This window comes from Panulirus ornatus, chromosome 20 (genome assembly GCF_036320965.1).
Source record: "Panulirus ornatus isolate Po-2019 chromosome 20, ASM3632096v1, whole genome shotgun sequence".
NCBI lineage: Eukaryota > Metazoa > Arthropoda > Malacostraca > Decapoda > Palinuridae > Panulirus > Panulirus ornatus.
The window spans coordinates 3,698,362-3,711,876 of NC_092243.1; the positions used below are offsets into that span (position 1 = coordinate 3,698,362).

General features: G+C 42.1%; 1 protein-coding gene across 6 annotated transcripts in view; it reads left to right on the forward strand.

The window, feature by feature from the left end:
• The window catches only part of klar (klarsicht), a 353,898-nt gene extending 341,440 nt beyond the window's left edge, over positions 1–12,458 (forward strand). For all 6 annotated transcript variants that reach the window (XM_071674529.1, XM_071674530.1, XM_071674528.1 and 3 more), the window contains 5 exons: positions 1,729–1,880; positions 3,465–3,714; positions 7,004–7,207; positions 7,418–7,527; positions 8,595–12,458. In XM_071674529.1, coding sequence (XP_071530630.1) covers positions 1,729–1,880; positions 3,465–3,714; positions 7,004–7,207; positions 7,418–7,527; positions 8,595–8,868 — 990 coding nt within the window. In that variant the 3' untranslated portion in view covers positions 8,869–12,458. The remainder of the gene's footprint in view (positions 1–1,728; positions 1,881–3,464; positions 3,715–7,003; positions 7,208–7,417; positions 7,528–8,594) is intronic.
• The last annotated feature ends 1,057 nt before the right edge of the window (positions 12,459–13,515 follow it).

Consider the following 13,515-nt stretch of genomic DNA (forward strand, 5'->3'; position numbering starts at 1 on the left):
AGGACTGTTTTATGTGATCATTAGTTGTTGTTGCTATTGTTTATTGGGCATGACGTCAGAGTCGAGTTGTAAAGTAGCGAAAGTGTTACGGCTTGTTCACAGCGCGGCCTGCAGACACCAGGAGCTAGGCGACAACTTGTGTTACCAGGATTTTTTTTTTCTTAAAGGTTCGGTAAAGAGTCGCCGAGATGATTAAATCTCGAGATGCTTTCGTGACGCGTGTGTTTTTCCTTGCGTGGTGGTGCGCGCAGGGAGCTGGGAGAGGATTGAGGGGGGAGGGGGGCGGCCAACGGTGACCAGTCAGGTGTGACGTTGCCCAGCGTGGGGCGCTCACCCCCGCCACGACGACCTAGCGCGATGCCTGCCTCCTCCAGCCAGTAGTTGAAGTTGGGCAGCGTGCGTCTCATGCGTGTTCATTCACCAAGACTGGTTGTAAGTAGTTCACTCGCCTTACTTTGATGACGGGGAAAGTCCTCACGCTGCCTGTATTGATGACACACGAGAAAGATACAGAGGAAATATATCAAAGTCGACACCAGTGGCGTCAGAAGAAAAAATAATGAAAACGATGAAGGGATTCAGAACATGCAATGGCAGTTTAGAAATAATGGATGAATGGTGACAGGAAACGATCCAAGGTTGATTGATAGAGGCTGCTGGTTTTTGGACCCAGCCTCCACTAAGACATTTCCAGAGATAATGTTGAGAATCGTGACAGTCCAGTTTAACCATGTCGTAGGGTGATGGACTGAGGTTGCCGCAATTATTGCAGTTATTTTTTGAAAATTGATTGCAACTTAATCTTTGCGATTAATATATTCCTCAGAACTACGATTAATGTATTCCTCAGAGCTACCTGTTCGCACAACAGTCGAGAAGTTTTGGGAAGCGGAGTTTCCAATACCTTTATAATGGGCACACATCCTCGAATAGTAATCGAATGCCTTTACAGTAGGACCAATGTAAGAAAAAAGGTTTATTTGATATATAATAGCACACCTTTTCTTTTTCACTCATTTTCGTTATCTGTAACTAATCACAATTTTTACATTTTGACATCATTTACCAGATATTATCATTCGGAGTTGCTCAGATTACGTCACTGTTTCACACATTGCAAATTTCTCTGCATCTAAGAAAACCACCGAACCTGTGTGGTGTTGTATACGTCTGGTTCTTAATCACTACTCGTGAGTCAATCTTTTATCCTGTACTGTCCAAAATTATAATCTTCCCATCGTCAAGAATTAGTAATGAATCTCTCTTAATCACTTAAGTGTCACAGGAATCACGAAGATAATAGCATTTAAGATAATAGCGGGGGGGGGGGGGGGAGCTGGAATACTGTATTAACCATTGGCTTGGGAAAGTTAAAACACACATCATACTATTTGAATCAAAAACATTTTGTGAGGGAAAAGGGTTTTTGTGAATGCTTCCGGGCTAAAGCCAAGGTGGAGACAACCTTGGATCGTTTCCTGTCACCATTAAGACATTATTAATTAAGGTTTTGTCCTGTGACGTGGTTCTTGGCACAAAAAAAAAATCAAATTTTTCTTTTTAATATCGTGCTTTTTAATAATAATTCCTTTTGAATCGGTCATATTATAAAATGTATGCCATTTTAATTTTTCTCCTTCCTATCCATGCTATTGTCATTTTGACTGACATCCACAGTCTCTTTGATGATCTTGTGACTAATTGCTTTGTGTCTTCCTCCCTCAACAGGCCCTGCAGCAGGAGGTGTTGGCACGGAAGGTGGAGGTGTCGAGCGTCAACCTGGCCGTGCATAGGTTCCACACCGAGACTGGCTACTCCCTGGCGCCCCTAAAGGATGACGTCGCTGACCTCTTCAGGGTCTGGGACGAGGCCGACAGAAGGTCAGTATTCTTCATTCGACTTGCACCGGCGACCTTTACCTTTTGTCTTGTTATTAAACGCCTCCTAAGTAGCATTTTACAACCATAGTTACGTACACGAGTTACCTCACAAGTAACATCACATATAATGTATTAGAGAATTGGAGGGGAAAAATATGTAGTTCTAGAGAGGTTGGACATTGAATTAGCACTGCGGGTGGTAGACTAATTTCGGTTACATCTGGCTGTTGGGAATTACTGACAGCAATTAGAGACGTCACGTTCATAAATAGTTGAAAATTGTCGTGTAATAACAGATGTTCACTCACCTTACTGTCTTTGTTGTCCTTAAATTCCTTCCTCATCAGGAGTCTGGTAGTCTCCTCACGCAGCGGCCAATTATCCCTGGGTTGGGAAATCCAATGATTGTATCCGGAATGTACGTCAGATAATTTTCGTAATCTTGAAGTGTATCAACAGTCATTTCCTATGTGACATGGGTAAAATGAATGGTAGTATAATTGGACAATAAAAAGAATTATATTTCGCTTTTCGCAACCAACGCTGCGGACCAGCATGTTTCCAGTGATGTGTATACTGTGTTCCAACCCCCCCCCCCACTTTTTTTTTCTCTCTCTCTCACCTGTGGCATGGGCTAAAGAAGTGTGCCCCAGTAGTGGTCATCTTAGGAGAACAGAAAAGTGGTTTAAGAAAAATATCATAGAAGTTCATTAGACCACCTCATTTCTTTGTAGATTTTATGAAATGTATTTAATGCTGTATCGTGTACACAAGTGTTTATATTTACGTGTGTGTGTGTGTGTGTGTGTGTGTGTACTTGTGTTCATATATACGTATGTGTGTGTGTGTGTGTTGTCCAGTACATGTCTGTGGAGTGCTGGACTCTCCAAGCCATCGTCTGCGGTCTATGTGTGCGTGCTGTTTCTCGCTTGCTAGCTTCGCCAGAATAAGTGTATGGTGATATGATGTACATTTCATTAACGGCAAGGGCAAGGTCTCGGGAGCGTCAGCTGTTTCCTGTCTGATGATGCACAGGGGTCTTCACTGTAATTAGCAGGTCATGTTTTAGATAAAAATGCAAATTTCACTTGGAACATAACGTATTTGTAGTGGACCATGTACCATATTTTTAACGATATATAAAATGCATTATATATATATATATATATATATATATATATATATATATATATATATATATATATATATATATATATATATAAAACTACATGTGGTGTAACCTTCAGATAAGTTGTATCATAGAGTACATTTTTATGCTTGAAGTTCTCACTCCAAAAGAGCTCTTTTATATCTGTAAAAACACGCATTTTCTAAACCTCGTATATACATTACTCTGTAGTCTTTGGCACTTACTGTGTGTTGAACACAGATCCAAAGATGACATTTGACACTCAAACACAAATCATTAAGTATTCATAAGTATTCATTAAGTATTCATAAAAAATATTTAAGATATTCACTACGGCAGATTATAAATTGAGCAAAAAGTTAGAATTGATTTGTTTTTTGTATGTTTCACTAGTTATTTCTACGTTGTAGTAACTGTGTCGTTGTTTCTTGCAGGGTAAACAGTGAAGTGTCCCGGCTGGAAGGCGTGGAAGCTACATGGAAGCTGTGGGAGACGCAGGCGGAGGAGTTAACCAAAGCATTGAGGCAGGACGGAGACACTCTCAAGGTCCTAGACGCTGCCATACAGACGGGACCGCTGACGGACACCGTGACTGCCTCAGTGCAGGGTGTGGCACGGCTACTTAACGACAGACGCAAGACTCAGCCTGGCAAGAAGCTGCTACTCCAGCATACCAAGACACAGGTAGGAAGCAACGCACCTTTCCCCAAAAAGATTCCTAGTATGAGTTCGAAAGCCTTTCTTGGCTGTGTACCAAGAGAAAATTGTGTTTGTAGAGTTTTTATTTTTACGATAAAAGCGACTTTTTTAAGAATTAAAATAAGGGTGATCAATTGGAAATTGTTTAAAACATATTTCTAAGATTATGCAAGTTCGAAAAAAAAATATTGTGATGCAGAAGTGTTAGTTGTGATAACGTGTATTGAGATTTTCTCTTATACAAGTGAAAGCAGTAGCAGTTAATAATTATACGTAGCATTGACAATAGTACAACAAAGACAACCCTTGAAGACGACTCCAAAATCGTTGGACAGATACTTTGCACTGCCAGTCTCTGAAGGCTACGTAGGACTGCGGGCTGCTGTTTCCAACAGCTTGGTGGATATTAGCCCAGTACAGCAGCTTAAGCTCAGCCAGGTCAATAGAGGTAGAAAACCATCGAAGACTTAACCGGGTAACAAACAGGGTGGCCACCATTCTTCACCTCCCATTGCGGGGTTGGCCACAAACTTTGTGGCTTTAAAGATACATGGCATTTCCATACATTATATACTGTGTGGTATACTTTAAAAATATCTTAAATTATTTTACCTAACAGAACTATTTGAATCTACAAATAGGACCAAAACAATGTGGTTTCATTAATTGGAAACCTGAGCTAAATGTGTCCTGTAATTCTTGCAAAACCAGCTGAAATATGGACAACTAGTGGCTTAATAATAGTAAGAATGGCTCGTATCACATATTGTCTTGTGCACTTTAAGGGGACGATGAAAAGCTACGAGTTCTCAGTGTTTCGTCCCGACTAAATCATTTTGTTGGGAACAGCAGTCAACACTCACATTTCTTGGGATTGTTTGACATTAGAACGCTTTAAATTCTATGTAAACAAAACAAACACTTAAGTATATCAAGGCATGCAGAACCACTGTACTCGTGCCTACTACCGGTTTAAAGTCAATCGACCCGAAGAAAAAAAAGGATTATGCAAAACCATGATTACCGAGACAAGGATGAAACCGCAAAACAATGTCTGTATACAAAACGGTAAAACCATGATCAGTTGGTTTGGATCCAGTTTTCCTTGGACCTGGTAACAACAGTGTGGCAGTCGTGAGTGTGGCACCAGTAAAATAACCGGGCAGGAGGCGCTATACCCGGCTCTGCAGACGTGTGACCCGTCCAGGCTGCCCATAATTATCGGCGGACGATCTACATCAATTTTGGTTGATGCAGCGTAATCGTCAGGCGGGATGTCCCTATTGTGCCGCCTCATCAGTATGCTGCACGTCGCCCAGCCCGCCCGCCGCCAAGATTTACTTTACTTACCTTGTACCTGGTGCGTTCCTCTCACCTGTTGCTCGGCCCCGCAACAATGCCGTCAGCCCTTTCGTGTCCGGGAGCTCCCTCCCGTTTACACACCCCCTGCTATAATTACAGCTCAAAATAAAGAATTGTTTTTAGTGTTAAAAGTGCGAAGCCCAGCAAGCGCTTCACCCTATCATCACGGTTGAATCTTGTATGAACTATCCCACTCGACCTACAGTCTTTACTGTATTTTAGTTGGGAGGCTTCTTATGTCACCTCTGGCCCCTACCCTTTCCTTCACAGTACATCCACGCTGCAGCCGCCCCTTTTTTCGACCCTTTTTCACTCGCCACTGATCGTCTCCCTCTTGCCTGGCTAGCTGGTAAATTCACGGGTAACCACATGTTTGCAGATTGACCGACCGTAAGATCACTGATAGATGGAAGTTCCGTATGTCCGGAGATGACCCCGAGGATCAGTTTTCAGTTTTCTCATCACGACTTTCCGACAGCTGTGTTGTCGCTCGTGCTGGCGGGTAGTGTGCCAGTGGACGGTTATGATAAAGGACTTACTAGGTGCTGATAGTAATTCCCCCCCATTGTGTGGCATGGATGGATGTTGATCTATGTGATGCATGACGGTTTGCGCGAATGTTTGCTGATGGTTATTTCACGACAGCCAGCGTGGATGGGTGCATGGTCGCTGCTCTAGGGGCGTTAGTTGCGCGGGATGTCAAGGGAAAGGGGAGGATTGTGTGTCATGATTAATACTGACAGGTCGCTAACAAGACCTTCCAGCCGCCATCCAATGTGCCGCTTTGTAGGGGGTCACGCGTTCTCCTCTGTCTTATTTAAATGGTAGAAAGCCCACTCACCCTTGCCACCGACATTCCCATTAATCACCAAATTGAGAAGAGTCATCAGGGGGGGGGGGTGTAATGAGTTAGGGCTTGAAGACGAATTGTTCATGATAGTGCAGAATCATCGAGTTTATCAGGAAAAGAACGGTCGGTCGGACTTGTTGGGTAAATTCACGGGTGTTGATGCCTACCACAGATGGAATTTGGTGGGTGCTTGACATGAATAAAACTCGTACATGTAGTTTACTTACAATAAACGGATAATGTAATCCCCGCTTTGTATTTGTTGTTTTATAGTTATTATAAGAAGTCCCTTATGGGTTAGGATGGTGGTGCAGGCAGAGACCACTCCATTATAGAGGTGTCGCCTTGAAAGCTGGTGGTAACCTCGTGTCACTGTTATCAGCTGTTGTAATCTGCCATGTTCACGGTCATGAAATGTCATTTGATTGTGACAACATTGGACATATTGTGAGTAAATACGGTCCGAGATTGTGTATTTGTGAATGCATCTTGTCCCTGTGTACGAAGCATTTGCCATAGCTTCATTGTTTTGAGAACTACATTTACCAAGTGTGAGGGAACAACAACAGCTTATGGCGCGTATCTGACCTAATTAATTCCCTACAGTAAAGTAAATATGTAATCTAGAAGTATCTTGTGAAAAATTGTTAGCATCACTGAATTTCTTTATTTTTAAGCACATAGATTTACATAATAACTATTAAGTAATGTTTCTTGTTCAAAGTTGTGTTTAGCAAAGTTTATGTGATGAGGGATTATCCTTTGTGATGGCTGGCTGTTGTAGCGTCCCCCATGTAGCATTTTAATTTAACGCCTTTACACAAGAACCTCATTGTCAAGTCAGTTGAAGCAGCGGCCATAACATTTGTCCATACACCTCATCCTCAGGCCCCAGGAGCCCAAGGTACACAGACATTCTTTCGTACCCGTAGTGTTGGGATACTTACGTCAAATTGTCTCTCTTGTGCAAACGATTACGTCAAATTGTCTCTCTTGTGCAAACGAGGGTAACCCAATACTTTAGCTTTATGGTATATTGATGAATTATTGTCTTCCTTGCAGGGTGTAGATATCCAGGGTACGACCGTGTCCTTGGGAGCGTCTGGAGATGAGTGCCTTAGCGACTCGGGAACTTCAGGGTATGAGTCTTGTTCCTCGGAGGAATTCAGCGAGCGCGAACGTCGCCTGGCGCACCTCCGGAAGTTGGCTAGAGACTTGGAAGCCTCCCTACACCCCAATTCGCAGGCCTGGGCCGCCATCTGCAAGGTAATTCTTGTGAGGAAACTTATGAGTAATTATGAATTATTTTGTCGGTTTCTGCTTCTGGTCTCTAGTGCAATGTTAAAAATTGTGCAATACAGGAAAACTCATCTCTGGAATATCATTGTAGTTGCTGCAAAGTTGATTTTTATATTTAATTTTTCTTCCTTTCTATCTCTCATTTTCATATTTAAATTGGTTGGATGTTCCCAACAGACACTTTCTAGCGCCGAGACGGAGCTGAAGGGGTTACAGAAGCACTGCCGAGAGCTGGTGGTCAGATCCGCCGAGACCCTCGACCAAGCCAAGCCGTCGCCTCAGCTTAGGTACTGTGGTCAACATGTCTCGTTTGCATATTTTCTTCCTTCTTCTTCCAGATCAACAAAGTATTGTTGTTTACGTTTAGTTTATTAAAGTGTGATTAGTAAAAACAAAACAAAAAAAAAAAAGGTTTATGACATCATGAATGTAATTTTGGTGCTTACGTGTTGCATCTAAATCTCACATTATATGCTAAATAGCTCCGTCAGCCAACTGCTAACCTAACAAGGAGCCGAGCTGACGTTGTGGCCTTAAACACAAGCTGACCAACCAGTAAGAGTGTCGTCATACAGTGTCTGAGCTAAACACAGATTGCCAAACACGGTATGACTTTTATTTTTGTTATACTACATAAAAAATAAGGTCCTGTCAGTGACTGCACTGTTGTAAAAGTGACATTGTGGGGACCCTCCCTGCAGTCTTTGTCTTTACGTTAATCGGTGATAACAAATCGATTATTTCTGGCTATTGCAATTTTTGTTAGGAAAGCTTTTTTTATTTTTATGGTGTCTTAAAGTACGTATGATCTCTTCTTATTTTTTTTCTTTAATTTTAAACCGTTCCGAATTATATGCACATTGCGCACATCTTTGAACCCCGGGATTTTTCTACTGAAACATGCAACAGAAGGTTACATGTGAAACGAACCATGATTAGTAGGGTCATGGGAATGGGCGGAGCCATTGTGGAGAGACGGGAGCTGATTGGCGGATCTTATTCCGGGACCTACCCCGTAGGTCATTACAGATCAATGATTTGGTCTTATCATGTATGGACCAATCGGCGGAAAATGGATTCCTTTCGGTACATTAGAGACAATAAATGAGGGAGCGGGAGAGTGGCCCAGCCTTTGCAACCCAGCTTAGCTTTACCGGCCGTGTCGGCGACCGTTGGGAGAGCTGTTGTGAGCGGCAAGGGACTTTATTTTTATTATTTACGTTTATAGTGAAGTATTTATTGCACTGCTTCTGTTATTCTAAATCCACATGGTTCATGTTAAGCAAAGTGCTGAGCATATATAGTTTGATGTGCACATATGAACATGTAAGTTCATGGATCTTATCAATTTCAGGAGACGCAGCTGGGCCAAAGATTCGAAGATTGGGAGGACTTCCCGCCGTGGCAACAACTTCGGAGTAAGTGGGCGTGATTCGAGCGGACGTGGAAATGGACGTCGAGGGTGGATGTGGAGAGTAGTGCGAGCGGCGTTGCCATTCCAGGCTGCCCTCTTGCTGCTGTTCTGCGTAGCCTGTTTGCTGGAGCCCAACTGTTGTGACCACGTCAACACCCTCAACTTGTCTTTGAGTCCCCAGCTCCGCTACGTGCACGGCCCCCCGCCCGTGTGAACGCTGGGGCTAAGGTGTTTATACTCTTGCCTGGGCTGAGATGCCCGTGTGTAAATATCACGCCACATGTACATACCATGGCCTGGTGTACATATATGGCAAGCTGTACGTATCCTGGTTTCATTTCACACGATGTATGTAACGTCGGGTCGTTGTGCATTTGCGTCGCCCGTGTACAGTGTGTCCAGGTGTTCAGTAAGCCGGCCGCGTGAATTATCGTGGCCATGTGTGGTGGCTGTGTCCAAGACTGGCCCGGCCCAGGGCCCTACTGTGCAGGACGTGACGCCAGCCTTCCGTGCCTCACAGGGAGCGGCCTGCGTCCTACACACGCGCCCCCCCACACACAAACACATACACACTTTACCACGTCAGGTTTCTTATTTTTGTACCAACATATATATATATTATGTCAATAGTGTGAATGTTGTAATTGAACCTAAATTGTCACGTGTTAGATATGTGTGATGATAATGGGTGCGATGAATCGTGTTCCCAGTAACGCTGGGCTGTAATTATTATTGAAGAAAGCAGTGTGAATATATAGTCCTATGTAAAAAAAAATCGTTCTATACAGCAGAAATAACGATAAGGTATATCCATCTAGAAATCTGTGCAGGAAAAGCACGTTTGAACAACCACAGATGGTTGTATCCCTATTTTGATGAGGTACTTCAAAGTCTGATTCATCGGATTGAAGTCATAAATGTTGGGGTTTTTGGTTCATCGAACCGTTCCCAACTAAACGTCTATGCCTGAGCGTAGACGACTTTTCCAGACTGTGGAAACTTACTGCTCGGGTAGTCCGACGGGTGTGGTATGCAATCCCTCACCGTCAGTGGCATGACCCGGGCTCATGGGAGTATGTATGAGTCCCTTACCTTCGGTTTAAGACGCCAACGCGGCATTCGCTCTGTGGCAAGTCCCGACTGGTATGAGTGGCCCTTGCTCCCAAATTCCTAAATCTGACAAATTTTCGCAAGCGTGAAAACCTATTATGGTTCTCGCAAAAAAATTGCGCCCCCTATAGGTGACTCAACTGGGTGTCATTCGACTCCAGTCACACTGATCATGCCGTTCGAGCCTTTCCTGCCCCTCCCTAACAGTCTAAAGTGGGGCGTCCTGTTCCCCACCAGCAGGTGGCATCCATACATGCCCTGCTAACAGGCCAGTGTTAGAAGTCTGGAGAGCTCTGATTATGTGACTAAATGGTTTTTTTTAATATTGGTAAAAAATTTGCCATGAAAGATGAACCTATAGTCCTGGCATGGTCATAGCATGGTGCGTTTCGCCCATTAAAAGATTTAAGGCATGTAACACCTTAGTGTAGGCTTGACTATTCAGCTCCCGCTCTTGTAACAACAATAAGTGGGGTGGGATTCTTCATGACCATGAGGAAAAAGTAGAGCATCGCGAGAAGAGTAAGGTTAGCAGCAAAGCAATAATTACGGAATCACGCCTATGGTCAACATGAAAGAATCCCGTCTCGCCTCGATTCATAATAGCCTTAAGGTCACTGCCTCCTCAGAGCAGCAGGGGAAGGGCAGCAGCATAAAATCAGCAACTGTCAATTCATACAAACTTGTAGTGAATCGAAAATGTCTTTATTTTCATTTTTTTTTTTTTTTCCCAACAGCTGCCTTTCCCCATGTTCCTCGGCCAGCAATGTAGTTTTCTTGAGGGTGAATTAAGTATTAAGGGTGGACAGTGCGTGTAGGACATACTAGACCAAGGGGATTAAGGATAATTTTATTTTTTTTTAATAAAGACATGTCCGTCACTAATTGTTACAGACATGTTTTTATGGGTACTGAATGGCAAAATAACTTTATTCACACTGCATTTTCTATTCAAGCATATTTAACCAGAATATGAATTTTATTTTTATGGTGCTAATTGAAAATTCTATTCTATTCGTTTTACAGCGTATGAATTAGTATGGCAAAGGCTTTTTTGAAGTATATATGATTTTATAATTTTCATTTTTAATATGAGATAAAAGCGAATTTTTATTTATTTTATATAAAATTACGTAGGTTACCTGGTTGAATGATATGTTGTGGGTGAAATGAATTCCTATTGTTCAACTGTAGGATGTATGGGTGGGTTGTAGTACCTTAGTAGTCTAAGGCTCGGGAGAAAGAAACTGTTGCCACTGTTCCCTCTACAAATTCTCTAGCCACAGTCATTGTTCCTAAATGTTGAATGTGCCTCCCTTCCCCCCCCCCCCTTTTTTTTTTTTAAATGCCATAGGAACTTGGGTGTCCACCTTGGTATTTGTGGGTAGGGTGTGACAAGATCACCGCAGCCAAGGATGAGTTTTCTGCGCTTGGACAGAAGGTTCAGCCTTACCAGCTGTAGTTGCCCTTGACTGTCCTCACTCACTGAAGATTCATGGGTCTCCAGGTTTTGCCAAGTTATGCCGGTCACTTTCCTTCCTTGTAATTGGTCACCTGTAATAAAACGCGACTTGGGTTAGCATTTCACGTACTTTTTTTTTTATTATCATTTTTCAAGATTAATTCGAACTCTTAAAAAATTTAAACATTTAAGTTTCCTTTCAAATCTAAGGTGTGATTCGGCAAGGTTGGCACAAAGCTGACACTGACAAATTATTTATCTAGGTGGTTCCTGAATCTTAGATGCTACTACTACTGCTACTGCTGCTGCTGCTGGCTTGTTTACCATTTTTTTCGAAATTTGGTAACGGGCCGATCTGTCGTCACGGTTGTAACATTAGCCAGGGGAGGGTATTCTGGAGGATCTTGGGTTAAAGACTTTTTTTTGGCACACACACACACACACACACACACACACACACCTAATTTTTTCTTACTATTCTAGCAATAAACCACCCTTTATTTCTGTTAGTTACCTCCCCCCCCCCTCCGCCTCTTAAAACGCCACCTCTCAAAGTATCCCAGAGACCTAACGGCAAATGACTGCAACTCATGAGAAGATGAGCGTCTCAGACGACCAGCATCTCATTAGTAAAAGTTTTTTCTTTTCATTTACCATGCGAATCAGCTGTAAAAACTTGGCCTAGTTGCTGCCATTTCCGAGAAACCAGACCCCCTATCCAAACCCCACATACTCTAAAGGCATCCTAATATTAACACTACCACAACTTGTACCTCCAGATGCTCCACGAAATCCTCCTAACGGTTTACAGTACAAAAAAATAAAAACCACTATGTTTTATAAGTGCCTTAGTGTCGTTTTTCTCGTAGCTGTGTAGTAACGACAGGTATGTGCCCAAACTCCGCCGATTAACGCTGGAGACAATAACCACGCACGAGAGTGGCTCTTACTCGATCATCTTTCAAGGGGGAAGTTTTTCACCTTCACACAAAGAAATTGGAGGCTTAACCCTTGAAGGGAGGAGAGCTTAAGACGCTGGCTCTCGGCAGTGTTAAGGATAATAAAGCTTAGTTCAGCGCTGCTCCATTATAGCTTTAGCTTTGAGCTGTTTGAGTGTGTCATCCAACATAAATGTTATCTTTTTTTCAGTGTTTATAATTTGTATTCTATGAATATGTATGATCACAAAACACCAGGTTCTTTCTCCTGTATTTTAATAAAATTAAATAAAACTAAGTTTTTAATTACCCAGTGGACCACTGAATCTAAAAATGATAGGCACCTAATGTCCGTAATGAATTTACATCAACGAATAAGATTCTGCATGAAGCAGGAACGTGTCTGATGTACAAGGTACAAGTAAGGTGGGTCTCATTAGTGCCAGCGCTCTACCAGTTTCATAAGCCATGTATTTCATTTCAACACTCCACATCCGAAATATATTTGCTCCTGGCTCCAACGAGAACAACAGAAGACAAAAAAAAAAAAAAAAGGAAAACTGCTGTATTAGTCTATGCATGATACTTAACAAAACGATTTTATAACGATATTTAACTAGCGAATGATTACGTAAGGAAACCAAGAGATTTTTAAGGTTTTTCCTTAAATTTTCCAGCTGTACCTTTAGCAAAATGGACACACTGGAGGAGCACATGTGAAATGGAATACTCAACCTGATCCAAATATTGAAAATTAAAATGCTATTCCAGCTTTCAGCTGTTAGCCTAGCAAATAACCTACAACTAGATGCTTCTCCAGTAACTAACTGAGTTGGTCAATTGCAAAGTCATTCACCTAATCAGGGATTCCCAATGAGATGGATGGAATTAAATCATTGGGTCACATATTTTCATCATGTGAAGAATAGAAACTAGCTCTGCCTCGCCTCTAATTTTTTATATACCCCATAATAACGTCCGCTTTGGGAACCGCTGTTCTAAATGAATGGACACAACTCTCTCAAATGCAAGTTTGGGTTGCGACCAACATCGTTTAATGAACCTTTTATCAACTGACCTTGAACACTTCTATCTAGTTTACAGCAAATTATTCATCCCCGATGACGAGTGATTCAACAGGCGCACGTCACTCGTGTGTGTATCTACGCGCTCTTGCACAATAATGACATTTGATTATATATATATATATATATATATATATATATATATATATATATATACATGCAATGTGCAAATACACATACATAAGGATACTCAAGCAAACAATTTCACACATTCTTACAAATGCATCTATCACGCATACACATACAAAAAAAAAAAAAAAAAACTC